At 56.3% G+C, this 25,812-nt stretch overlaps 1 protein-coding gene across 1 annotated transcript in view; it reads right to left on the reverse strand.

Moving 5' to 3' along the window:
- Nucleotides 1–25,812, reverse strand: part of KIRREL1 (kirre like nephrin family adhesion molecule 1) — a 52,290-nt gene that overhangs the window by 8,015 nt on the left and 18,463 nt on the right. Inside the window, exons 2-5 of the mRNA XM_039910878.1 lie at nucleotides 6,102–6,251; nucleotides 3,352–3,501; nucleotides 2,461–2,618; nucleotides 2,228–2,378 (exon numbers count right to left, since the gene is read on the reverse strand). Coding sequence (XP_039766812.1) covers nucleotides 2,228–2,378; nucleotides 2,461–2,618; nucleotides 3,352–3,501; nucleotides 6,102–6,251 — 609 coding nt within the window. The remainder of the gene's footprint in view (nucleotides 1–2,227; nucleotides 2,379–2,460; nucleotides 2,619–3,351; nucleotides 3,502–6,101; nucleotides 6,252–25,812) is intronic.

The following is a 25,812-nucleotide window of genomic DNA, read 5'->3' on the forward strand; positions in this document are numbered from 1 at the left end:
TCTGCCATTTGACCGCTGTGTGACCTTGGGCGAGTCACATCCCTTCTCCGGGCCTCATCCGAATAACGGGGACTAAAGCCGGGAACGCCATGGGGGACAGGGACTCTGTCCAGCCTGATGAGCTTGAAGCTGCTCCAACGCTTAGCACAGTAAAAGATCTTGGGGGGGGGGGGGGCGGGGGGCGGGGCGTCACACCTCTAACTGGCCGATTCCTGGCACAACCACAGGGGGGCAGTGCCGCCTCACGGGTCGCTGGTGCAGCGTGTGGACGGTTGGGTTGGTGCTGGGGCTATTTACTAAGCGCTTACTATGTGCCCGTCACTGTACTAAGCGCTGGGGTGGAGACAAGCCAGTCGGGTTGGACACAGGCCCTGTCCCGCGTGGGCCTCACAATCTTAAATGAGCCCGTAATAAGCACGGCATGGTTAAGCGCTTACTAGGTGCCAAGCCCTGTTCTGAGCGCTGGGGGAGATAGAAGGTCATCGGGTCGCCCCACGTGGGGCCCACAGAATTCATCCCCATTTTCCAGATGAGGGAACTGAGGCCCAGAGAATAACAATAATAATGTTAGTATCTGTTAAGCGCTTACTAGGTGCAGAGCACCGTTCTAAGCGCAGGGGGAGATGCGGGGTCATCAGGTGGCCCACGTGGGGCTTCCCAGTCTTCATCCCCATTTTCCAGATGAGCTCACTGAGGCCCAGAGTAGTGAAGCGACTTGCCCACCCAGCTGCCAAGTGGCAGAGCGGGGATTCGAATCCATGACCTCGGACTCCCAAGCCCGGGCTCTTTTCACTGAGCCGCGCTGCTTCTCTAAAGTCGAGTGACTGGCCCAGAGTCACCCGGCCGATCAGTGGCGGAGCCGGGATTAGAACCATGACCTCTGACTCCCGAGCCCGGGCTCTTTCCGCTAAGCCACGCCGGTAATAATAAGAATGATGATAACGACGCTATCGGTTAAGCGCGTACTAGACGCCAGGCACTGTACTAAGAGGAGAGGGGGGCTCTCCTCTGTCTGGCCTCGCCCTGCCCCCCCCCCCCGACATGGGTTCGAATCCCGGCTCGGCCACTTGTCAGCTGTGTGACTTTGGGCAAGTCACTTCACTTCTCGGTGCCTCAGTGACCTCATCTGTCAAATGGGGATGAAGACCGGGAGCCCCACGTGGGACAGCCTGATTCCCCCGTGTCTCCCCCAGCGCTTAGAACGGTGCTCGGCACACAGTGAGCGCTCAACGAATACCAACATTAGTATTAACACCCGCTCCTCTGTCCTGGGGGTCCAGCGTGGAGTGGACCGTTCCCCCCTCTGGACTGTAAGGCCCGTTGTGGTCAGGAAGCAGGGAATGTGTCTATGCAGTAGTCATCCGATGGTACTTATTGAGCGCTTACTGTGCGCAAAGCGCTTGGGAGAGGACAGGAAAAACAACAGACACATTCCCTGCCCCCAACGAGCTTCCCAGTCTTGTGCCGTCCACTCGCCGGCGCTTAGTCCGGTGCTCTGCACCCAGGAGGCGCTCAGTAAATAGGGCTGACTGACTTAAGAAGATCCCCCCCGCCCTCACCCCAGATCTCTCCTGATCCAGCTCTCGGTCTGGCCCCCACAGCCGTCTGGCCCCCCAAAACATAAGGAGCAGTGTGGCCTAGTGGAAAGAGCCCGGGCTCGGGAGGCAGAGGACGTGGGTTCTAATCCTGGCTCCGCCACTTGTCTGGTCGCTCCGCTTCCCTGGGCCTCGGCGACCCCATCTGTCAAATGGGAATGAAGAGTGAGCCCCACTCGGGACAGGGATCGGGTCCAACCTGATGACCTCGTCTCCACCCCAGCGCTTAGAACAGTGCCCGGCACATAGTAAGCGCCTAACGCGGGGCTTAGTGGAAAGAGTCCGGGCTTGGGAGTCGGAGGTCGTGGGTTCTAATCCCGGCTGCGCCACTTGTCGTGTGTGTGACTCTGGGCGATCCGCTCGACTTTTCTGAGCCTCAGTGACCTCATCTGTGAAATGGGGGTCAAGACGGCGAGCCCCGCGTGGGACAGCCCGATGACCTCGCATCTACCCCAGCGCTCGGGACGGTGCTTGGCACACAGTGAGCGCTCGACAAATGCATCGTTGTTATTGATGGTCAAACCCCGTCGACGAGAGCAGCTGCCAACCGGGCCGGGTCCCCCTAGGGTACGGTCACTCCTCGGGGGTGGCGCCCGGCCCCCCGGCCGCCTCCCGCCCCCCGGTCGGCTCACGGTGCACGTTGAGCTTCACGGAGATCTCCTTGCCGGCGGGCACGGCCGCGTTGGTGCTACGGCACGTGTAGACGCGGCCGATGTCCAGGTCGGTGGGGTTGATGAGGAGGTGACTGACGGTGGTCTCCCGCTTGCCGTCGGGGAGGAACTCCTGCGGAGAGGTGAGGGGAGCGGTTGGAAGGGATCCGGAGAAGCCGGCGGAGAGGGTCCCCACGAGGGTGGCGGGTCCTCACCGTGCTGGCCACCCCGTCCTCTTGCAGGGTCCCGTCCCGGAGCCAGTCGATGGTGGCGGCCGGCTTGGCGCTGGGGGCTCGGCAGGTCAGGTTGAACGGGGTGCCGGCCCGCAGCAGGAGCTCCGGGCCCCCCTCGATCTCGGGGTCCTCGGGGGGGGACTGGGGGAGGCCGGAGGGAGGCGGGGGTCAGAGCCGCGGCCCCGCCCCGGCCCGGGGAGACCCCCTCGCCCGTCTCTCCGGCCGGGGCCGGGCCGGAGGGTCTCCGCCGGGATCTGCCGGAGCCGGGGGCGTCCCCTGGGTGGGGTGGGGGGGGGACAGAGCTGGGGGTGCCGGGGGAAAAGGGCAGGGGTCGGCGACCCAGAGCGAGGAGAAGAGAAAGGGTAAGATGAAGATGGTGTCTGTTCAGCGCTCACTATGTGCCGGCCACTGTCCCGAGCCCCGAGATCATCGGGCCGGACGCGGGCTTGATCCCCATTTTACAGAGGAGGGAAGCGAGGTCGAGAGAAGCAAGGTGACTCGCCCAAGGTCACGCAGCAGACAAGGGGAGGAGTAGGGCTCAGTTCCTTCTGACTCCCGGGCCTGGGCTGTATCCACTAGGCCGCGGGGATAGGGGTTGGAGCCCAAGGTGGGGGGATGGAGTGGGAGTTGGGGATACAGGGTGGGGGGGGAAGGGGGGGGAAGTGGGGGCACGAGGAGGGAGGGCGGAGGGCACGGGGAGCGGAGCCCCCCGGGGGGGGGGGGGAGGTCGAGGGAGGTCGTCGGTCTCATCTCCGCCTCCTCCCGGTCCCGGCGGGTCGGGGGCGGCCGGGGGCGGCGGGGCAGGTTGGGGAGGTCCCGGGGTGGTCCCTGGAGGCGGGGTGGGGGCGGGAAGGGGGTGGGGGGGCGTCTCACTGAGGACGGTGAGCTTGGCGCTGCGGGAGCGCAGGGCGGCCTCGGTGGCCTGGCATTCGTAGATGGCGTCGTCCGACAGGTCGGCGTCCTCGATCTCCAGGTTGTACTGGCCGGCGTCCGCCGGGCCCACGATCCGGTCCCGCGGCCAGGCTGGAGGCGGGGACGGAGGAAGGGTCGGCGCGGGGCCGAACGGCTGAGACCGGAGGGCCCGGGGGGGCGCCGCGGCGGAGGGGCCGAGCGCCGGCCCAGCTCCGCGTGGCTGAGACGGGGCCCCGCCGATACTCCGGTCCTCCCTGACTCGGCCCTCCTTTCCTCTTCTGATCACGCTCAACAATCGCGGAACTGGTTAGAAGCGCCTACCACGTGCCGGGCGCTGGACCCAACGCACCGTTTACGGCTGCATCGTAGCAGTGATGATGGTATTTGTTAAGCCGGCATACCGTCGTGGGCCGACCACCGTTCTAAAAGCGCTGGGGTGGGGGCTCCCAGTCCTTCGTCCCCATTTTCCAGATGAGGGAACTGAGGCACAGAAAGGCGAAGCGACTGGCCCAGAGTCACACAGCCGACAAGCGGCGGAGCCGGGATTAGAACCCACGACCTCTGATCCTCTTCCCGCTGAGCCACCCGGCACTTTCACCAGGCGCTCAGGGCCCAGTGCTTTGCGCACAGCGAGCGCTTGATAAATCCGGGTGAATGAAGGAACGAATGGCTACGGGGAAATCGGTGTGGACGCAGTCCCCGGTCCCACGTGGGGCTTGACCGGCTCAATCCCCGTTGGGCAGACGAGGGCCCCGGGGCCCCGAGACGTAAAGTGACTTGCCCAAAGCCACGCAGCGGACAAGTGGCGGGGGCGGGATTAGAACCCACGGCCTTCTGACTCCCAGGCCCGGGCTCTATGCGTTTACGCCGTGCTGCTTCAACGTGGCTCAGCGGAAAGAGCCCGGGGTTGGGAGTCGGAGATCATGGGTTCGAATCCCGGGTCCGCCACTTGTCAGCTGTGCGACTGTGGGCCAGTCGCTTCACTTCTCTGGGCCTCAGTTACCCCATCTGTAAAATGGGGATGAAGACTGTGAGCCCCACGTGGGACAACCCGATGAGCCTGTATCTCCCCCAGCGCTTAGAACGGTGCTCTGCACATAGTAAGCGCTTAACGAATACCGACGTCGTCACTGTTATTATTATTATTCCCGAGAATCCACCTCTGTCTTCCGTCAATTCTGCCAGACAGTGACTCCACCCCCATTCAAAGTCCTACCGAAGCACCGTGGCTCAGCGGAAAGAGCTCGGGCTCGGGAGTCCGAGGCCATGGGTTCGAATCCCGGCTCTGCCACTTGTCAGCTGGGTGACTGTGGGCGAGTCACTTCTCGGTGCCTCAGTTTCCTCCTCTGTAAAATGGGGATTCACTGTGAGCCTCACGTGGGACGACCCGATGACCCTGTATCTCCCCCAGCGCTTAGAACAGGGCTCTGCACATAGTAAGCGCTTAACAGATACCAACATTTTTATTATTACTGAAGGCCCGTCTCCTCCATGAGGCCTTCCCAGACTAAGCCCCCCTTTTCCTCACCTTCCCCTCCCGTCTGCGTCGCCCTGAATCGCTCCCTTGGCTCTTCCCCCCCCCCCCCCGCCCGCCCCACTTCCGTACAGATCTGTAATTTTATTTATTTATACCGATGTCGGCCTCCCCCCCCCCAATAATAATAATAATGATGGTATTTGTTAAGCGCTTACTATGTGCTGAGCACTGTGTCAAGCGCTGGGGTGGATACAGGCTAATCAGACTGAACCACATGGGGGTCCCGTTTTTTAATCCCTATTTCTAGACCACGAGCTCTTTGCGGCCAGGGATCGTCACTTTTTATGGTTGAACTGTACTTTGCCAAGCGCTGAGTAAAGTGCTCTGCACGGAGTAAGCACTTAATAAACAATAATAATAATAATGTTGGTATTTGTTAAGCGCTTACTCTGTGCAGAGCCCCGAGTAAAGTGCTCTGCACGGAGTAAGCACTTAATAAATAATAATAATGTCGGTATTCGTTAAGCGCTTACTCTGTGCAGAGCCCTGTTCTGAGCGCGGAGTAAAGTGCTCTGCGCGGAGTAAGCACTTGATAAATAATAATAATGTCGGTATTCGTTAAGCGCTTACTCCGTGCAGAGCCCTGTTCTGAGCGCTGAGTAAAGTGCTCTGCGCGGAGTAAGCATTTGATAAATAATAATAATGTCGGAATTTGTTAAGCGCTTACTCTGTGCAGAACCCTGTTCTGAGCGCCGAGTAAAGTGCTCTGCACGGAGTAAGCACTTGATAATTAATAATAATAATGTCGGTTTTTATTAAGTGCTTGCTATGTGCAGAGCCCTGTTCTGAGCGCTGAGTAAAGTGCTCTGCACAGGGTAAGCACTTAATAAATAGTAATAATGGTGGTATTTGTTAAGCGCTTACTATGTGCAGAGCCCTCTTCTAAGCGCCGGGGGAGGTGCACGGTAAGCAGGTTGTCCCACGTGAGCCTCCCAGTCCTCACCCCCATTTTCCAGAGGAGGTCACTGAGGCCCAGAGAAGCGAAGCGACTCGCCCACGGTCCAGGGGCAGAGCCGGGATTCCGAACCCACGAACCTCGGACTCCCAAAGGCCGGGCTCTTTCCACCGAGCCAGGCTGCTTCTCCATACGAGCGAGGGAACGAGTGAGGAGACTCCCCCGACCCCCCAGAAAGGCTCCCCCGGGGGCGAGGGGAGGGTGGGAGTGACCACTCACCTTTGAGGCCCTGCCCCATGCCCAGAGCCAGGCCATCTTTGGTCCACTGCACGATGCCCGAGTAGTTGAGCAGCACGCAGGGCAGCTCCACTCGCTGCCCGGCCACCACCGTCTGGTCTTCAGGCTCTCGGCGGAAGCGGGTCTGGCCTGCTGGGGGAGACCGACGGGTTGGGGGTGAGGCAACCCCGCTTCTTAATGATAATGTCGGTAATCTGTTAAGCGCTTACTACGTGCGGGGCACCGTTCTAAGCGCTGGGGGAGATACGGGTCATCAGGTCGTCCACGTGAGGCTCCCAAGTTAAGTCCCCATTTACAGAGGAGGGAACTGAAGGCCTAGAGAAGTGACTCGCCGCACAGCTGACAGCGGCAGAGCCGGGATACGAACCCACGACCTCTGACTCCCAAGCCCGGGCTCTTTCCACCGAGCCGCGCTGCTGCTCTTCCACTCCGCCGGCTCTCCCACCCCCACGCCGGCCGTTCGTTTCTCCCCGTGGCAATTTTTTGGGGGTTGGTATTCATAATGACGACAACGATAGCATTTGGGCGAGGCGCCTGGCTATGTGCCGAGCACCGTTCTAAGACACGAGGTAACGGGGTTGTCCCACCCGGGGCTCACGGTCTTCGTCCGTAGCGGCGTGGCTCAGTCACTTGCCCGCAGTCACGCAGCTGACAGGCGGCAGAGCCGGGAGTCGAACCCGTGACCTCTGACTCCCCGGCCCGGGCTCTTGCCACTGAGCCACGCCGCTCCTCGAGAGCGCGGAACGTCCTTTCGACTTCTGTTGTTCAGAGGTAGAGGATGCGGATGGTTTCTGGCGAACCATCACCGCTACTGAAAACCCAGGGGCCTGCCACCAACTTAACGCCCCCACAGGTGCCATTCCCAGTGGACGGCGTCTCCCCCAAGCACCCAGGACGACTTTATCTCTCCACGCGTACTCTTTTTTGTTTTCTTTATGGTCTTTCCGAAGCGCCTACTACGTGCCAGGCACCGTACTGAGCGCCGGGGTAGAGACAAGCTGATCGGGTGGGTCGCAGTCGCACTCTTCATCCCCGTTTTCCAGATGAGGTCACCGCGAGGCCGGAGAAGTGACGGGACGAGTGGCGGAGAGCCGGGATTCGAACCCCGTGGAAGAGAGCCTGGAGTCAGAGGTCCTGGGTGAGAATCGCGGCTCTGCCCCTTGGCAGCCGGGTGACTGCTGGGCGAGTCACTTCGCTTCTCTGGGCCTCAGTGACCTCATCTGGAAAATGGGGATAACCGTGAGCCTCACGTGGGACGACCCGATGCCCCCGTATCTCCCCCGGCGCTTAGAACAGTGCTCGGCACATAGTAAGCGCTTAACAAATACCAACATTATTATTATTAGAACCCGCGTCCTTCGGACTCCCAGGCCCGGGCTCCAGCCGCTAGGCCACGCCGCTTCCTCCGCCCCAGGAATCTCTTCGGATCAGACGCTGGAGATATACACTGGATCGATGGAACTGTAAGCCCGTCGATTAGACCGCGAGCCCGTCAACGGGCGGGGACCGTCTCTATCTGTTGCCGATTTGTCCATTCCAAGGCGCTTAGTACAGTGCCTCTGCGCATAGTAAGCGCTCAAATAGACACCACTGAAAGAATGATGGAAGAGGGGGAGAAGGAGGAGGGAGGCAGAGGGTGGACCTCCACCTTCCGAGAGTGTCCCTCACCCTTCCGCCCTCGCCAACCGGCTCCATGATATCCGCCCCCTACCTCAGTTTCCCCCAACGCTCGCCGCACCGCCCTCAATCCGGGGAAGGAACCGAGGGTCGGGAAGTTTGGGATTTCTGAGAGGAGGGGCGACCTGCAAGCCTCCTCCGGGCCCTGCCTCCCGGTCCCCGGCCCCAGCCTCCCCAGTCCTCCGGGCCTCCCTCCCGTCACCCCGGGACGACCAAGAATTCACGCACTGTAGCCATTAAGGCTAGCGGGGCCGAGTGGGGGTTTGGGGATAAGGGCGTCCAGGCCAGTCACACGGGCCCCTACGTGGCCCAACGCCCCTGGCACAGGCCGGCCCCTCGGTGCCCGGCTGGCAGAGGCGCCTACCTGCCTGCCCGGCCCGGCCCCCCGGGCAGGGCAAGGCCGCTTTGCAGCGGCCGCTCTGAACCGGGGTGTTGTTTCTTTTTAAAATGATATCTGTTAAACGCTTCCAACGTGCCAGACACTGTTCTAAGCGCTGGGGAAGATACGGGCTAATCGGATCGGACGCCGTCCCCGTCCCGCATGGGGCTCACGGTCTTCTTCCCCATTTTAACAGTGATCATAATGTTGGTATCTGTTAAGCGCTTACTGGGTGCAGAGCACCGTTCTAAGCGCTGGGGGAGATACGGGGTCATCAAGCGTGGCTCGGTGGAAAGAGCACGGGCTTTGGAGTCAGGGCTCATGAGTTCGAATCCCAGCTCTGCCACTTGTCGGCTGTGTGACTGTGGGCGAGTCACTTAACTTCTCTGTGCCTCAGTTCCCTCATCTGTAAAATGGGGATCAAGACCGTGAGCCCTACGTGGGACAACCCGATTCCCCTATGTCTACCCCAGCGCTTAGAACGGTGCTCGGCACATAGTAAGCGCTTAACAAATACCAACATTATTATTATTATTATTATTAGGTCGTCCCACGTGAGGCTCGTAGTTCATCCCCATTTTCCAGGTGAGGTCACTGAGGCCCAGCGAAGTGAAGTGACTTGCCCACAGTCACACAGCTGTCAAGCGGCAGAGCGGGGATTCGAACCCGTGACCTCTGACTCCCAAGCCCGGCCTCTTCCCACTGAGCCGCGCTGCTTCTGAGGGAAGAGAGGAGTGAAGCGACTCGTCCGAGGTCACACAGCAGACTTGCGGCGGAGCCGGGATTAGGCGATTCTGATTTCTCCTCCCTCTCTCCCCCTGCTCCCCCTGCAGCAGGAGGGATGGAAGCTAGACCGCAGAGAGACCTTTCTGAGCGGCACCGCCAGAGGTGCTGGGCTGGGGCCTGGGAGCCAGAAGGAGAGGCGGCGTGGCCTGGTGGTTAGAGCCCCGGGCCGGGCAGCGGAAGGACCTTGGTTCTAACCCCGGCTCCCCCACGTGTCGGCTGTGGGACCTTGGGCAAGTCACTTCACTTCTCTGGGGCCTCAGTTCCTTCAAACGCGTAACGGGGGGGTTAAGATTGCGAGCCCCGGGTGGGAGGTGGACTGCGTCCAACCCGATTAGCTCGTACCTGTCCCGGCGCTTAGTGCAGTTCCCGGCACGTGGGGAGCGTTTAACAAATACCATTAAAAAAAGGGGGAGGGGGAAGGGGGTACTCAGGACCACTGGGCTGGCCACCCACCTGGTTAGCGGGACAGCTATAAAAATAGGAACTGTGGATAATAATAATAATATTAGGAAGGAATAGTTTGTTAAGCACTTATTATGTACTAAGCACCGGGGCAGATACCAGCAAATCGGGCCAGACGCAACCCCTGTCCCCCCTGGTTCTCAACAGTCTTAATCCCCATTTTACAAATGAGGCAACTGAGGCCCAGAGAAAGTGAAGTGACTGGCCCAAGGTCACCCAGCAGACAAGCAGCGGAGCCGGGATTAGAACCCAGATCCTCTGACTCCCCGGCCCGCGCTCTATCCACTAGGCCACGCTGCTTCTCTGTAGCTCGCGGAGGGTACATGGGAGGGTGCGTAGAGCGCCCCAGGAACGGCTCTCCCCTCGTTTTCCACGGGACGCGGGTGTGTTTGTGCACGGAGTCGTGTGCGAGAGTGGACGAGCGTGGATGAGAAGCAGTGTGGCCTGGTGGCTGGAGCCCGGGCCCGGGAGGCCGAAGGTCTTGGGTTCTAATCCCAGCTCCTCCGCTTGTCTGCTGGGTGACCTTGGACGGGTCATTTGATTTCCCTGCGCTTCCGTTCCCTCCTCTGTCCAGTGGGGATGAAGACTCTGAGCCCCAGGTGGGACAGGGACCGGGCCCGACCCGATCTGCTTGAACCCACCCCGGCGCTTACTACAGGGCCCGGCCCAGAGCAAGCGCCTAACGAATGCCAGTTATTATTAGTATTATTATTTGAATGTGTCGCTGGGTGCCTGATGGAAAGAGGAAGGGGGTGGGGGGCGGGGGTCGCTGTCTTCCTCGGTTTAAGAGATGAAGAGCTGATTAAACCCCCCCTCCCCACTCCCCACCCCCCCCGCCCTTCCTCCGCCCGGTTCAAAGCGGAGCCTTTGATTTGGCCCGACAGCTTTCAGATGGAACCAAATCTCTCGCCGGTCGACTTCTTTCCATTTTTCCCTCCCCCCAACCCCCCGCTTCTTCGTCCCCCACCCCCAGACCTTCCTTCCCCTGATCCCCCTCCCCCTTCACACCCCACCACTCTCCGCCTGAAAGATGCCACAAGCACAAAGAGGCGACGCCTGCCCTCCCGCATCTCTGGGAGAGGGAGGGGAGGGAGACAGAGACAGACAGAGATGGGGGAGACAAGGGGGAGAGATGCAGGTGGGGGAGACGGGGCAGGCAGGGAGAGAGATGCGAGGGAGGGGGGGGGGAGAGAAGGACAGACAGGGAGAGAGGGAGAAGCAGGGAAGGAGAGGGACAAAGAGAGAAAGAGAGAGAGGGAGAGATGTTTATGGGGGAGACAGGGAGAGAGATGCAGATAAGGGGGAGAGAGATGGGCAAGGAGAGATAGGGAGAGATACAGATGGAGGGGAGAGAGAGAAGCAAGGAGAGGGAGAGGACCAGACAAAGAGAGAGATGCGGATGGGGGAGAGAGAGGAGAGAGGCAGATAAGGAGGAGAGAGATGGGCAGACGGGGGGAGAGACAGAGAAGCAGGGAGACAAGAGGGAGAGGGGCAGACGAGGAGAGAGAGATGAAGACGGGGCGAGAGATGGGCAGGGAGAGATAGAGAGAGATGCAGATGAGGAGGGAGAGACAGACGGGGGGCGAGAGAAAGAGGAGGGGGGGTAGACAAGGAGAGAGAGATGCTGATGGGGGAGAGAGATGGTCAGGGAGGGAGAGATGCGGGGAAGCAGGGAGACGGGGAGAGGGGCAGGCGAGGAGAGAGACGGAGGGAGAGAGATGCAGACCGGGGAGAGGGAGACAGGCAGTCAAGGAGAGAGAGATGCAGATGGGGGAGAGAGAAAGAGGAGGAGAGAGAGATGCAGATAAGGGGGGGGGGGGGAGAGACGGGCAGACAGAGAGAGAGAGAAAGGATTTTAATTCTCTGGGCCATGCCCAGCAGAGTGGAAAGAAAGGAAGAAAGAGAGAAATTTGCACTTTCGATAGAGAGGGGGATGGAGGATGGGGAAGGGGTTGGGGATGATGATACAGCCGAGAGGTATCCAGCCATGGCAAACACGGGGGTGGCGGGCCTGGGGGGAGGCGGAGACTGAGGCCTACTGAGGTGGGGAAGTCCTGGGAGCCCCGAAAGTCTGGCTGGAGAGATGGGAGAGATGGAGAGGCAGGGAGAGACACACACAGAGAGGAAGAGATCCAGAGACAGAAAGTTGGGGATGCTGAGAGGGAGAGACGGGGAGAGACGCCTACAGAGAGGAAGAGATCCAGAGACGGGAAGTCGGAGATGCTGAGAGGGAGAGATGGAGAGACAGGGAGAGACGCATACAGAGAAGGAGAGATCCGGAGAGAGATAGAAAGTCAGAGATGCTGAGAGGGAGAGATGTGGAGACAGGGAGAGACGCATACAGAGATGAAGAGATCCAGAGAGAGAAAGTCGGGGATGCCGAGAGGGAGAGATGGAGAGTCAGGGGGAGACACATACAGAGATGAGAAGATCCAGAGAGAGATAGAAAGTGAGGAATACTGAGAGGGAGGGATGCAGAGACACAGATATAGAGAGACAGAACACACAGGGACGAAGAGATCCAGAGAGAAACGGAGAGACAGAGAGGCGGGATGCGGAGAATGGGAGAGAGAAATGGAGAGATGAGAAGCAGGGTGGCTCAGCGGAAAGAGGCCGGGCTTGGGAGTCAGAGGTCGTGGGTTCTAATCCCTCTCCGCTTCTTGTCGGCTGGGTGACTTTGGACTAGACACTTCACTTCTCTGTGCCTCAGCGACCTCATCTGTAAAATGGGGATGGAGGCTGTGAGCCCCAGTGTAGGACAACCTGATGACCTCGATCTACCTCAGCGTTTAGAACAGTGCCCGGCACCTAGTAAGCCCTTTGACAAATACCGTCGTCATCATCATCATCATGTCCCCATCTGGACTATAAGTTCGTGGTGGGCAGGGCACGTGTCTCGCAATTCTACTGTATTGGACTCTCCCAACCGCTTTTCCAGGGCTCTGCACAGAGTAAGCGCTCAATAAATACCACCGATGGATAGATGAAGGCCAGTCTCAGAGCATGGGGAGGGGGAACTTGGAGACTGGAGGTGGAGGAGAGGGTGTGGGTGGAAGGGCGGGAGTGTATTAATCCCCTCTCGGCAGCCAGCTCAACCCCTTGTGCTTTGAGATCCTCAAAGCCTCCCCAGAGTCCTGGAGCCCAGCACGGAACTGAATCTAGTCATTCGGTCGATCGTATTTATTGAGCGCTTTCTGTAGGCAGAGCACTGTCCTAAGCCCTTGGGAGAGTCTGATACAACACTAAACACACACTTTCCCTTCCCACAACATCTGATTCTCTCCCCCCGCCATCCCCCTTCCCCACCGAGGTCATTTTATCAATCCCTCTGCCTCTGAGCTGGATAATAATAATAATGGCATTTGTTAAGCGCTTACTATGTGCCGAGCACTGTTCTAAGTGCTTACGAGTGGCCCCCACAGCCCGGATTCCATCCCGGGGAGAGGGAATAGGAGAAGGAAGAGAGGGAGACCCAGCATTTGGTGCTTTGAGATCCCCCTGGGAGAAGAGATGTAATAATAATAATAACGGTGGTATTTGTTAAGCGCTTACTATGTGCAGAGCGCTGTTCTAAGCGCTGGGGAGATCCAAGCTGATCAGGACGTCCCACGTGGGGCTCACAGTTTTAATCCCCGTTTTACAGAGGAGGTCACTGAGGCACAGAGAAAGTGAAGTGACCTGCCCAAAGTCGCACAGCTGGCAAGCGGCGGAGCCGGGATTCGAACCCATGACCTCTGACTCCCAAGCCCGGGCTCTTTCCACTGAGCCGCGCTGCTTCCTTGTGGAGGACACTGGGGCCCAGTGGGACTTGGGGTGGGGACAAAAGGGACATCAGTGAATCAGTGGTATCTACTGAGCCCTTCCTGTGTGCAGAGCACTGTACTAAGCGCTCGGGAGAGCACGCTACAGCGGAGTAGGAGATCCGGGGAACTGGATTTCCTTCCCAGCCTGAGGGTGAGGGGGTTGTTTGACGGGGAAAGAAGATGGGAGTGGGAAGAGAGGAGGTGGGAGTCGAGGGAGGGGATTGCGGAGAGAGGCAAGAGAGATAAAGAGGCGAAAGAGACATGGCGTGGGGAAGGCCAGTGGATAAAGATTCGACTGTGAGCCCGTCGATGGGCAGGGATTGTCTCTATCTGGGGCCGAATTGTCCGTTCCAAGCGCTTAGCACAGTGCTCTGCACATAGTAAGCGCTCAATAAATACTATTGAGTGAATAAATGAATGAACAATAGGCCCCCTCGTTCTAGTCATATCTGCTGCCCGAATTGTCCATTGCAAGCGCTTAGTACGGTGCTCTGCACAGAGTCAGCGCTCAGTAAATACTAACGAATGAATGACTAATAGACCCTCTCGTTCCATTCATATCTGTTGCCGGAATTGTCCACTGCAAGCGCTTAGTACAGTGCTCTGCACAGAGTCAGCGCTCAGTAAATACCGATGAGTGAACGAATAATAGACCCTCTCGTTCTATTCCTATCTGTTGCCCGAATTGTACATTCCAAGCGCTTAGTACAGTGCTCTGCACAGAGTAAGCGCTCAATGAATACTAATGAATGAATGAAGAAAGATGTTGGTATTTGTTAAGCGCTTACTATGTGCCGAGCACTGTTCTAAGCACTGGGGTAAACACAGGGGAATCAGGTTGTCCCACGTGGGGCTCACAGTCTTTATCCCCATTTTACAGATGAGGGAACTGAGGCACAGAGAAGTTAAGTGACTTGCCCACAGTCACACAGCTGACAAGAGAAAGAGTCAAGGGGAGAGAAGTCGGGGGAGAGAGAGACGTGGGGAGAAAGAGAGAGAAATAAGGTGGGGGGGGGACAAAGATGGAGTCAGGGGCAGAGGGGAGAGAGAAAAAGAAAAGAGGAGGCAGAGGCAGGAACGTGAGGAAGGAAGGAAGGGAAGGAGGGAGAGGACTAGGAGAAGCAGGGTGGCCTAGTGGCTAAATCCGGGCCCTGGAGTCAGTAGGACCTGGGTTAATAATGTTGGTATTTGTTAAGCGCTTACTCTGTGCCGAGCAGCGTTCTAAGCGATGAGGTCACTGAGGCACCGAGAAGTGAAGTGACTTGCCCAGAGTCACCCAGCTGACAAGTGGCCGAGCCGGGATTCGAACCCATGACCTCTGACTCCAAAGCCCTTGCTCTCACCACTGAGCCACGCTGCTTCTCAGGGTTCTAATCCCGCCTCTTCCACTCGTCTGCTGGGTGACCCCGGGGCAAGTCACTTCACTTCTCTAAGCCTCAGTTCTCTCATCCGAAAATTGGGGAGTAAGACTGTGAGCCCCTTGTGGGACACGGACTGTGGTGGGCCTTATTAGCTCGTATCCGCCCCAGCGCTTAGGACAGTGCCTGGCACATACTAAGCGCTTAACAAATACCATAACACACACACACATACACTCCGATCCCTCACCCCCACTGCCGTGGAGTTAGCCTCCACCCTTCCAGCTTCAACCACCAACAGTAATAATAGTCGTAGTATCCGCTAAGCGCTCAGGATGCGCCAAGCACTGTACTGAACGCAGCGCTGTAGACGAGATAATCCGTGGGTAGTATTTATTGAGCACTCCCTGTCTGCAGAGCACCGTACTAAGCTCTTGGTAGAGGAAACCTAATCTGGGTTCCACCACTTGCCTGCCTAGGGCCTTAGGAAAGTCACTTCCCTTCTCTGTGCCTCAGTTACCTCATCTGTAAAATGGGGGTGAAGACTGTGAGCCCCACATGGGACAGGGACTGTGCCCAACCCTATTATCTTGTATCTTCCCAAGCGCCTAGTACAGTGTCTGGCACATAGCAAGCGTTTAACGGAACAGACGGTAACTCCTTATGGGCAGGGAACCGTGGGCAAGAATGTGTCTATTTGTTGCTATATCGTACTCTCCCAAGCACTTAGTACAGTGCTTGGCACACAGTAAGCACTCAATAAATACAATGGAATGAATGAATGAATGAATGAATGAATGCGAAGCAGCGTGGCTTAATGGAAAGAGCCCAGGCTTGAGAGTCAGAGGACAAGGGTTCTAATCCCGCCTCCCCCTCTTCTCTGTCGTGTGGCCTTGTGCAAACCACTTTGCTTCTCTGTGCCTCAGTTACCTCAACTGTACAGTGCTAAGCGCTTAGTACAGTGCACCGCACACCGTAAGCGCTCAGTCAGTGCGACTGAATGAATAAAATGGAGATTGAAACTGGGAGCCCCACGTGGGACAACCTGATTGCCCTGTATCTACCCCAGCGCTTAGAACAGTGCTCGGCACATGGTAAGCGCTTAACAGATACCATCATCATTATTATTATTATTGTTCCAGTGCTCTGCGCTCAGTAAATGCTCAACAAATACGACTGAATGAATGAATGAAATACCACAGCGACAAGGAGCCTTGATTTGCTCCCTTTGATCCCCCCACATTTATTGGGGTGCAGGAGGCAAGAGGGGGTGTTTATGTAAATATCTATAATTCTATTTATATATAGATGCATTTATGTTTATATAATTCTATTTCTTTATTAATATATGCATTTACGTATATATCTAGAAGTCTATTTGTTTACAAATACATGCATTTATGTATACATCTATAATTCTATTTATTTATGAATATACGCGTTTATGTCTATATCTATAATTCTATTTATTTATGAATATATGCATTTATGCCTATATCTATAATTCTATTTATTTATATTAATGTCTGTTGATTTGTATCGATGTCTCCCTCCGCCCCTCTAATAATAATAATGATGGCATTTGTTAAGCGCTTACTGTGTGCAAAGCGCCGTTCTGGACTGTGAACTCGTTGTGGGCAGGGATGGTCTCTCTTCGTTGCCGAATCGTACTTTCCCAAGAGTTTAGTACAGTGCTCTGCACACCGGAAGCGCTCAGAAAGAGCCCGGGCTTCGGAGTCAGAGGTCATGGGTTCGACTCCCGGCTCGGCCACTTGTCAGCTGTGTGACTGTGGGCGAGTCACTTGACTTCTCTGCGCTTCAGCGACCTCATCTGTAAAATGGGGATGAAGACTGTAAGCCTCACGTGGGACAACCTGATTCCCCTGTGTCTCCCCCAGCGCTTAGAGCAGTGCTCGGCCCAGAGTAAGCGCTGAACGAATGCCGACGTCATTATTATGAACGTCCAGTTCTGGAGTCCAAATTCACCAGGTCGAGTTTCCCCACTTGCTCCTCGAGGCCTGTGGGGGTCTGGGGGTCTGGGGGCCTGGGGGGTCTGGGGTCCAGAGGCCCGGGGGTCCGAGGGCAAGCGCGGGCAGCTGCCAGAGGGTGAGAGAGGCAGCTGAGCCAGCAGCCGGGGGTGGCGGAGGGCCCTAGCCAGGAGTTGGAATAATCAGGGAGAAGGAAATTTCTCCGGGGGGGAAAAAAACGTTCCAGTTATTTTTTAATGTCTTCAAAGGCAAAATTATCAAAGCAAATTAGAAAGCAGGCTCTTCTTCTTCCTCTCCCCCAGAAGGCCGCAGGGGAGGCGGGGAAGCAGGGTCCGGGGTGCTGAGAGTTGGAGTTACCCCTGCCTTTGACGCCCTTCCTTTCCCCCTGCACCCCCAAATCCTCATCGATTGCAGTCTTCTGCAGCGGGATGAGGGCAGGGGCTTCCATCCTCCTGCCGGCCCCCCCCGCTTAACGGATACCGTTTAAAAGCACTTTAACATTCACCCCCGCATAAAAAGACCGCAAGTTTAGTACCGATGCTTAGTACAGTGAGTCGCACATAGTGAGCGCTTAACGGATACCCTTTCAAAAAAACTCTAACACTCACCCACGCATAAAATGATCACGAGCTTAGTACCGATGCTTAGTACAGTGCGTGGCACATAGTAAACGCTTAACGGAGACCCTTTAAAAAAACTTTAACACTCCCCCACGCATAAAAGGCCACGGACCTTAGTACCGATGCTTTGTACAGTGCGTGGCACATAGTGAGCGCTTAACGGATACCCTTTAAATAAACTTTAACACTCACCCACGCATAAAACGACCTCGAGCTCAGTACCGATGCTTAGTACAGTGCGTAGCACATAGTAAGTGCTTAATGGATACCATTTAAAAAAAACTTTAACACTCCCCCATGTATAAAGACCGCAAGCTTAGTACCGATGCTTAGTACAGTGCTTGGCACATACTAAGCACTTAACGGATACCCTTTAAAAAAACCTTAACACTCACCCACACATAAAACACCACGAGCTTAGTCCCGATGCTCAGTATAGTGCGTGGCACATAGTAAGCGCTTAATGGATACCATTGAAAAAAATGTTAACACCCACTCATAAAAGGCCACCAGCTTAGTACAGTGCGTGGCACATAGTAAGTGCTTAACGGATGCCATTTTAAAAAACGTTAACACTCACCCACGCATTTAAGGCTGCGAGCTTAGTACCGATGCTTAGTACAGTGCCTGGCACATAGTAAGCGCTTAACGGATCCCATTTAAAAACACGAAATAATAATAATCGTGTGGTATTTGTGTTAAGTGCTTAGTATGTGCCAAGCACTCTTAGTAAACACCGGGGAAGATACTTGCGAAAAGATCGTCAGAGCAATCAACCTCCCGCTCGGTGGATTTATCCACCCCAAGTTCTCAAACTCTCGTTGGAGCAGTAGAGAAGCAGCGTGATTTAATGGCTAAGGGATGACCTTGGATAAGTCACTTGGCCTCTCTGGCCTCGGTTCCCTCACCTGTAAAATGGGGATGGAGACTGTGAGCTCCACGTGGGATAGGGACCGGTCCCACCCGGCGCTTAGGACAGTGCTCGTCACAGAGTTGGCGTTCGACAAATACCTTCATCAGTATTATTATTAGCCTTAGACGCATTTATGGAGCATCCACCAGCTCGTTGTGGGGCAACGTTTCTGCCAACTCTGTACTGGACTCCTCTAAGAGAAGCAGCGTGGCTCAGTGGAAATGGCCCGGGCTTGGGAGGCAGAGGTCGTGGATTCTAATCCCGCCTTGGGAGGCAGAGGTCATGGATTCTAATCCCGCCTCCGCCACTTGTCTGCTGTGTGACCTTGGGCAAATCACTTCTCTGCGCCTCAGTCACCTCATCTGGAAAAATGGGGATTAAAAAAACCAATGTGAGCCCCACGCGGGACAATCTGATTACTCTGTATCTCCCCTCTGCACATAGTAAACGCTTAACAAATACCATCATTATTATTATTCTAAGCGCTTAGTTCGTCGGTCTACACCAGGTAAGCACCCAATAAACATCACTGATGATCGATAATGAGGTACCGGATGCTTGGAGAATACAGAATAATAAAGTCACACCTTCTACGCTCACGACAACCTTCCCCTCTAATAGGAAGTGAAAAATAAGAGTCTTGACCACTAGGCCGATCAAAAATAAATAAAAGTGGACCCGCGTACACATAATGCAAGCCTGCCTTCCCCACTTCCCTGCTCTTCCCCTTGAATTCCCCAGCGTCGCCGTGAAATTGTGGGATTTGTTAAACGCTTACTCTGCCACTTGTCAGCTGTGTGACTGTGGGCAAGTCACTTCACTTCTCTGTGCCTCAGTGACCTCATCTGTAAAATGGGGATTAACTGTGAGCCTCACGTGGGACAACCTGATGACCCTGTATCTACCCCAGCGCTTAGAATAGTGCTCTGCACATAGTAAGCGCTTAAGAACCAACATTATTATTATTATTATTATTATCATCATTACTCTGTGCCAGACCCTGTGCTTGTGAATTGTGGAAGTATTTGACAAGGGCTCATGATGTGCCAGGCACTGTGCGAGACGCTGGGCATGTATCCGATGGACCGGACGCAGCCCCTGTCCCACATGGGACACAGCGGCAGAACTTAGTCACCGCTTAACAAACGCCATAAAAAATACCTCCAAATTTTACCACCCTTGGATTAATTTCCCATGTGCTCTGCCCATCGGTGATCTCACCTTCTCCTCACCCCGTCCCTGGACGGTTGGGAGGAGGGAGGAAACTGAGGCCCAGAGAGGTTAAACCGCTGGACCGAGGTCACACAGCAGGGGCTGCTCAGTACAGTGATCCGTCCCCAGGGGGCGCTCAATGATAATAATAATAACAATAATGATGATGATGGTATTTGTTAAGCGCTTACTACGCGCTGAGCACTGTTCTAAGCGCTGGGGGAGACACAGGGTCATCAGATTGTCCCACGTGGGGCTCCCTTTTTTTTAATCCCCTTTTTCTAATAATAATAATAATAATGTTGGTATCTGTTAAGCGCTTACTGTGTGCAGAGCACCGTTCTAAGCGCTGGGGAAGATGCAGGCTCATCAGGTTGTCCCACGTGAGGCTCACAGTTAATCCCCATTTTCCAGATGAGGGAACTGAGGCCCAGAGAAGTGAAGTGACTTGCCCAAGGTCACATGGCAGACAGGTGGCGGTGCAGGGATTAGAACCCACGACTTCTGACTTCCAAGCCCGGGGTCTTTCCACTGAGCCACGTTCCTTCTCTAATGACTAGGGAAGTGGGGTGGGGGGAGTTGGGGGGACACCCTCCCCAGGCAGCTTGGAAGGCAAGCAGGATCTGGGGCTTCTAGGCCCAGCAGCGTGAGCTGGGGTAAAGAGCACGGCCCCGGGAGTCAGAGGACGCGGGTTCTAACCCAGTTCTGCCGCCCTGACCGCTGGTCACCTTGGACAGGTCACTTGGCTTCTCTGCCTCAGTTTCCTCAATTGAAAAATGGGGTTAAAGGCCTCTTCTTCCTCTTCCCCAGGTGGGACAGGGACCGCCTCTGGTCTCTCTCCTGCCCACCCCAGCGCTTCACATCACATCATGAGCACCTCACAAATGCTTCACCAATTCACAAGTGCTTCATTCAATAGTATCTATTGAGCGCTTACTATGTGCAGAGCACCGGACTAAGCGCTTGGAATGAACAATTCGGCACCAGATAGAGACAATCCCTGCCCATTGACGGGCTTACAGTCTTGAGAAGCAGCGTGACTCTGCCACTTGTGGCCTTGGGCAAGTCCCTTCACTTCTCTGGGCCTCAGTTCCCTCATCTGGAAAATGGGGATGGAGACGGGGAGCCCCATGTGGGACAGGGACGGCTTGACTTCTATCTCCCCCGGCGCTTAGAACGGCGCTCGGCACATAGTAAGCGCTTAACGGGTACCATAATTATTATTAGAAGGACGGGGAAGCAGAGAGGCAGCGTGGTTTAGCCCTTCCTGGGCAGCTGGGGACGGTCTGAGTTCGAGGGGTCACGAGGCAGGAGACCCAGGTTCCAGGGCTCTGACCTGCGAGGCAACCCTGGAGAAGGGTGCGAGCCCCTTGTGGGACAGGGACCGTGTCCAACCTGATTAACTTGCATCTCCCCCAGCGTTTCGAACAGTGCTTGGCACATAGGAAGCACTTAAGAAGTACCATTATGACTATTTCTAGCAATAATGGCTTCTGTTAGACACTTACTACGTGCCAGGCACTGTACTGAGCACTGGGGTGGATGGAGACAAGTAGAGTTGGACACGGGCCCCGTCCCATTTGGGGTTCTCGGTCTCGATCCCCATGGGAGTCAGAGGTCATGGGTTCGAATCCCGCGCTCTGCCACTTGGCAGCTGTGTGACTATGGGCAGGTCGCTTCACTTCTTTGTGCCTCATTTCCCTCATTTATAAAATGAGGATTAACTGTGAGCCTCACGTGGGATAACCTGATTACCCTGTGTCTACCCCAGCGCTTAGAACAGTGCTCTGCACATAGTTAGCGCTTAACAGATACCAACGTTATTATTATTATTATTTTACAGATGAGGTGAGGTCCAGAGCAGTGAAGTGATTTGCCCAACGTCACACAGCAGACAAGTGACAGAGCTGGGATTAGAACCCATGACCGTCTGACTCCCAGGCCCAAGAGGAGTTATTATTATTATTATTATTATTATTAAATCTCTATACCTCATTAAGCTTCAGTTTCCTCTGTCAAACAGAGCTAAGATTCCTGCTCTCCCTCAGAGACCACGAGCCCCTCACGGGACGAGGCCCCGGGGCCCGATCTGATTGCCCCGTACCCACCCCAACGCTTAGCGCAGGGTCGGGGCGCGAGGAAGCGCTGAATAAATGCCTTGAGTATGAGTCACCCAACCCGCAGCGGCGGCGGCTGTGGCAAGATGAGGCAGATCAGGGAGGAAGTGGGGGAGGCAGGGCCCAGAGAGGAGGCCGTCTATCCCGGCATCTCCTGGCAGGATGGGGGGGGGGGGGGAAAGGGGTGTTCAGTAAGTTCAGTAAGTGTTCGATGCATCTCTACCTGCCCCCCCTTCGCCCCCACCCCTCCGCCACTGTTCCCATCTGTTCTGACAACACCCGCAAAACCCGCCATCTTCCACCATCTCGGGAGAACTCAATCCCCTCGCCCCCTCCTACCTCACCTGGCTACTCTCCTCCTCCCACCCTCGCTCCTCTAATGCCAACCTTCTCACCGTCCCCCGATCTCGTCTCTCTCGCCGCCGCCCTCTCGCCCTCACCAGGCCTCTGGCCTGGAACTCCTTCCCTCCTCAGATCCCGCAGACGGTTCCTCTCCCGCCCTCCGAAGCCTTACGGAAGGCCCGTCTCCTCCTCCTCCAAGAGGCCTTCCCCGACTGAGCCCCCCTTTCTGCGTCGCCCTGACTTGCTCCCTGCGTTCACCCCCTCCGCCCAGCCCCACAGGGCAAATGTCCATCTCCGTCGCTTCATTCTTTCTGTTAACGTCTGCCCGCCCCTCTAGACTTTCAGCTCGGCGCGGGCAGGGAACGTGCCCGTCGACTGTTGTCGGGTACTCTCCCGACCACTCACTGCAGTGTTTCGCACACAGTAAGTGTTCGATAAGACGACTGACCGAGAAGAGACTTTTGGTTTGCCCTTAGCGTCCAGAGAGGTGGGGGCTTGGAGAAACTGAGGCCTCCATCCCCGGCTTGCCCTCCACATCCCCAATCTGCGTTCTCGGGTTTCTCCCGCTCCTGACTTTGAAATCCTCTGGCCCAGGGCCCCGATCCCCAAGGATCTCCGACTCTACCCACCGGCCCCCCACCCCAGCCCCTCTCCCTCTCCGTTTCTGCTTGGTGAGGGGATTTCTCCGACCCCCCTGACCTCTTCGCTGCCGGGACGAAGGAGAAATAATTAGCAGCCGCTCCTCCTGGGGAGTGGGAGAGACAGTTAAACTAGCCAAGCATGCTCGCTCTCTCCCTCCCCTTCCTCTTTCTCCTTCACTCCCCCCCACTCCAACCTCTCTGCAGGGTGGGTTTTTCCTTTCATAGACCCTCTTTTCTGCTTGTTTCTGGTCCCCTCCTCCCCCCCGCACGCCATTACCCCCTCCTCTCCCAGCCGTGGCCTTCCCCCTTTCTCTCCCTCCCTCTGTGTGTGTGGGTTTTTTTTTTTTTTTTTTTCCGCACTGAAAGAAAATATTTTTAGGAATTCCCGGGCATTCCTTTCCTTGACTCCAATTGACAAAGCTGGGAATGGGGGAGGGGGGAGGGTGGGTTGGGGGGAGCAGGGAAGGGTCGGCCTGTAGGCCCGACCCCTCTCGCCCCACCTCCTTCTCCCTGGGGGGAACACGATGGACCCCACTAGTGACCGAGGGAGGGGGTTAAAGGGGTGGGGGGAGAAGAGATAGAGAAGGGGGAAGGGAGGGGGGTGGTGAGGGTCCGAAGGGTGGCATTAACAGGATCCAGAGACCCAGGAGTCCCCGTCTCCTAGGCCTGCTCCGGGCCCCGGGGGGATTTAACTGGAAAAAGTTAACTCTCTGTGCCTCCTCCGTTAAGTTTCAGCTTCACGGTTTATTTTCAAACTCCTCTCCCCGCTCCCGAGGGAAGGCAGTCATACGCACACAAACACACACACACTCTCATCCCCACACACTGACTCACAGACACCCACACTGACCCACAAACACACACACAGAGACCCAATCACACCCAGTGACCTACAGACGCAGACCGATCCACGGACACGCTGGCAGACACGAGCAGACCCACAAATACATACGGACACGCACACACACACCCCACCCACCCACTACAGATCCCCACGCTGATCCGTGGATAGACACGCCGACATCCAGACCCGCACACGGACCCACAGCCGGACACCGTCGTGGACACCCGACCCAGAGATCCGCACACTGATCCACAGACGCACACAGACCCACGCTGACACGCGCACACACGGCAGATCCTGATCCATAGACACACACCCCGACGCACAGACCCACAGACACGCTCTGCACATAGGAAGCGCTCAATAAATACGATGAATGAACGAACACGGGCACACACACCCCCCCGCTACAGATCTACAGACGCACGCACGATCCGTAAGCTCTTTGTGGGCAGGGAATGTGTCTATTGTTCTACTGTACTCTCCCGAGTGCCTAGTACAGCGTTCTGCACACAGTAAGCGCTCAATAAATACAAATGAATGATTGAATCCATAGACACACACGCACAGACTCAGAGACACACGCACACATCCAACCCACGGGCGTAGATTACATAGGCTCGTGTGGGCAGGGAACGTTGTATTACCCTCTCCCCAAGCGCTTAGTCCTGTGCTCCCAGTGAGCGCTCAATAAATACGATTGAATGAATGAATGTTCCCCCCCCCCCCCCCCCCACCTCCGCTCCCTTTCCACGAGGCTCCCCCGGGGGTCGGAAACTCACGGGGGGCTGGAGTTTGGGGGGGACAGGAGTGAGGGAGCCGGGATCTGGAGTTCCCTATTCAGAAAGCCATTTAGCTCTGGCCTCCTTTCCAGGACAAAAAGGGAAGAGAGGAATGGAAAAGAACATCCTGCCCGGGTTGCATTCGGACTCCGCCTCGCCCCCGGCCTGGGCAGGCCTGCCCCCGGCTCCCTCTCGGAGGTCAGCGAGGAGAGCTGGGTAGATCTGGAATTTATTTATTTCTAGCTGTCATTTATTTATTTCTATTGATGTCCGTCTCCCCCTCTAAGCTCCTTGTGGGCAGGGGATGTGTCCGTTGATTGTCCTATTGCTTTACACACAGTCGGCGCTCAGGTCCTTCCGACTCCCAGGTCTGGACTCTGTCTACTAGGCCATGCTGCTTCTTACCCCCCTCCCTTGCCCCTCAAAAATACCCCAACCGGGACCCGTATTCCCCCTTGGCTTTTAGCCCACGGAGACCCTCTGGATCTAATTCTAATTCTCAACCGGGGATTCTTTCTCAGCACTCTGTACTGTGTTCTGCGCAAAGTAAGCGCTCAGTAAATGCTACCGATCAACCAGTCGTATTTATTGAAGCATCTACCGTCGTGCAGAGCACTGTCCTAAGCGTTTGGGGAGTACAATATAACAAGTTGGTAGACACATTCCCTGCCCGCAGAGAGCTTACGGTCTAGAGGGAGAGACAGACATGAAAAGAAAGAAATTAATTATAGTACCAATAAAAGAAGAAAAGTATTTATTTCTACTTCTACTCCACTGAACAGCAGGGGAGGGGCAGGGAGGTCACTGGATACAGACAACCCTCTTTCCCCACCCTGGTCTCCAGGGGTTTGATGGGGGGGTCTGGCCACTAAAGGGGGCTAAGAAGGCCCAGGATGGGGGAGATGCCCCCACTGTGAACTCCTCGTGGCAGGGACCATGTCTCTGATTTGTTCTGTTTGTGCTGGTCTAGCAATATCAGTAGAATTTGTGAATCGCAAGTCTCTTCACTTCTCTGGGCCTCAGTTTCCTCACCTACAAAATGGGGATTAAGACAAAGAGCCCCCTGTGGGACAGGGACTGTGTCCAACCCGATTAAGGGGGCCGTGGTGGACGGCCCAGGTCCACGGGGAATCCTGGTGATCCGCCACCCCCTTCCCCCAAATTCACCTTCCCCAATTTACAAACACACACGCACTATGGGGAGGGGGGAACTCTGTGGTTGCAATGGAGGGGCAGGAGACGGGGAGAAACGGCCCTCTCCCGCACCCCTGACCCCCCGGTGGGCCCTGGTTCTGATTCTGGCGATGACCCCGGGATAAATTGGGGCGGTGAGCACCGAGCAGTGAGCCGTTCCCTGTCCCTCCGACGGGTTTGTCCCTTTGTGCTGGGCCAGGGGGCCTTGGATGGCGGGAGGGGAGGAGGGGGCGGGAGGAGGCGAGGGGAAGGGAAGAAGGGGGGAGCAGAGATGCTCTCTGGAGCCCACCGGACCCCCTCCCCTCTCACCCCCGGGATGCGAGCCAGCCCAGCCCTGCAAGCCCCCAAAAACACCACACATCACTCAGTGTGCACCAACTGACCTCCGACTCCCACTCAGAACTTAACTCAGAACTAACTCAGACCCAGTCCTGCCCCAGCCCTAGCTCAGCCCCAGCTCAACTCCAGCCCCAGTCCCAGCCAAGGCCAAGCCCCAGTTTAGCCCAGTCCCGGCCAGTCCCGGCTCAACCCAGCCAGCCCCAGCCCAGCCCAGCCCCAAGCTCAACTCCAGCCCA

The sequence above is a fragment of the Ornithorhynchus anatinus genome, chromosome X5, assembly GCF_004115215.2.
Source record: "Ornithorhynchus anatinus isolate Pmale09 chromosome X5, mOrnAna1.pri.v4, whole genome shotgun sequence".
NCBI lineage: Eukaryota > Metazoa > Chordata > Mammalia > Monotremata > Ornithorhynchidae > Ornithorhynchus > Ornithorhynchus anatinus.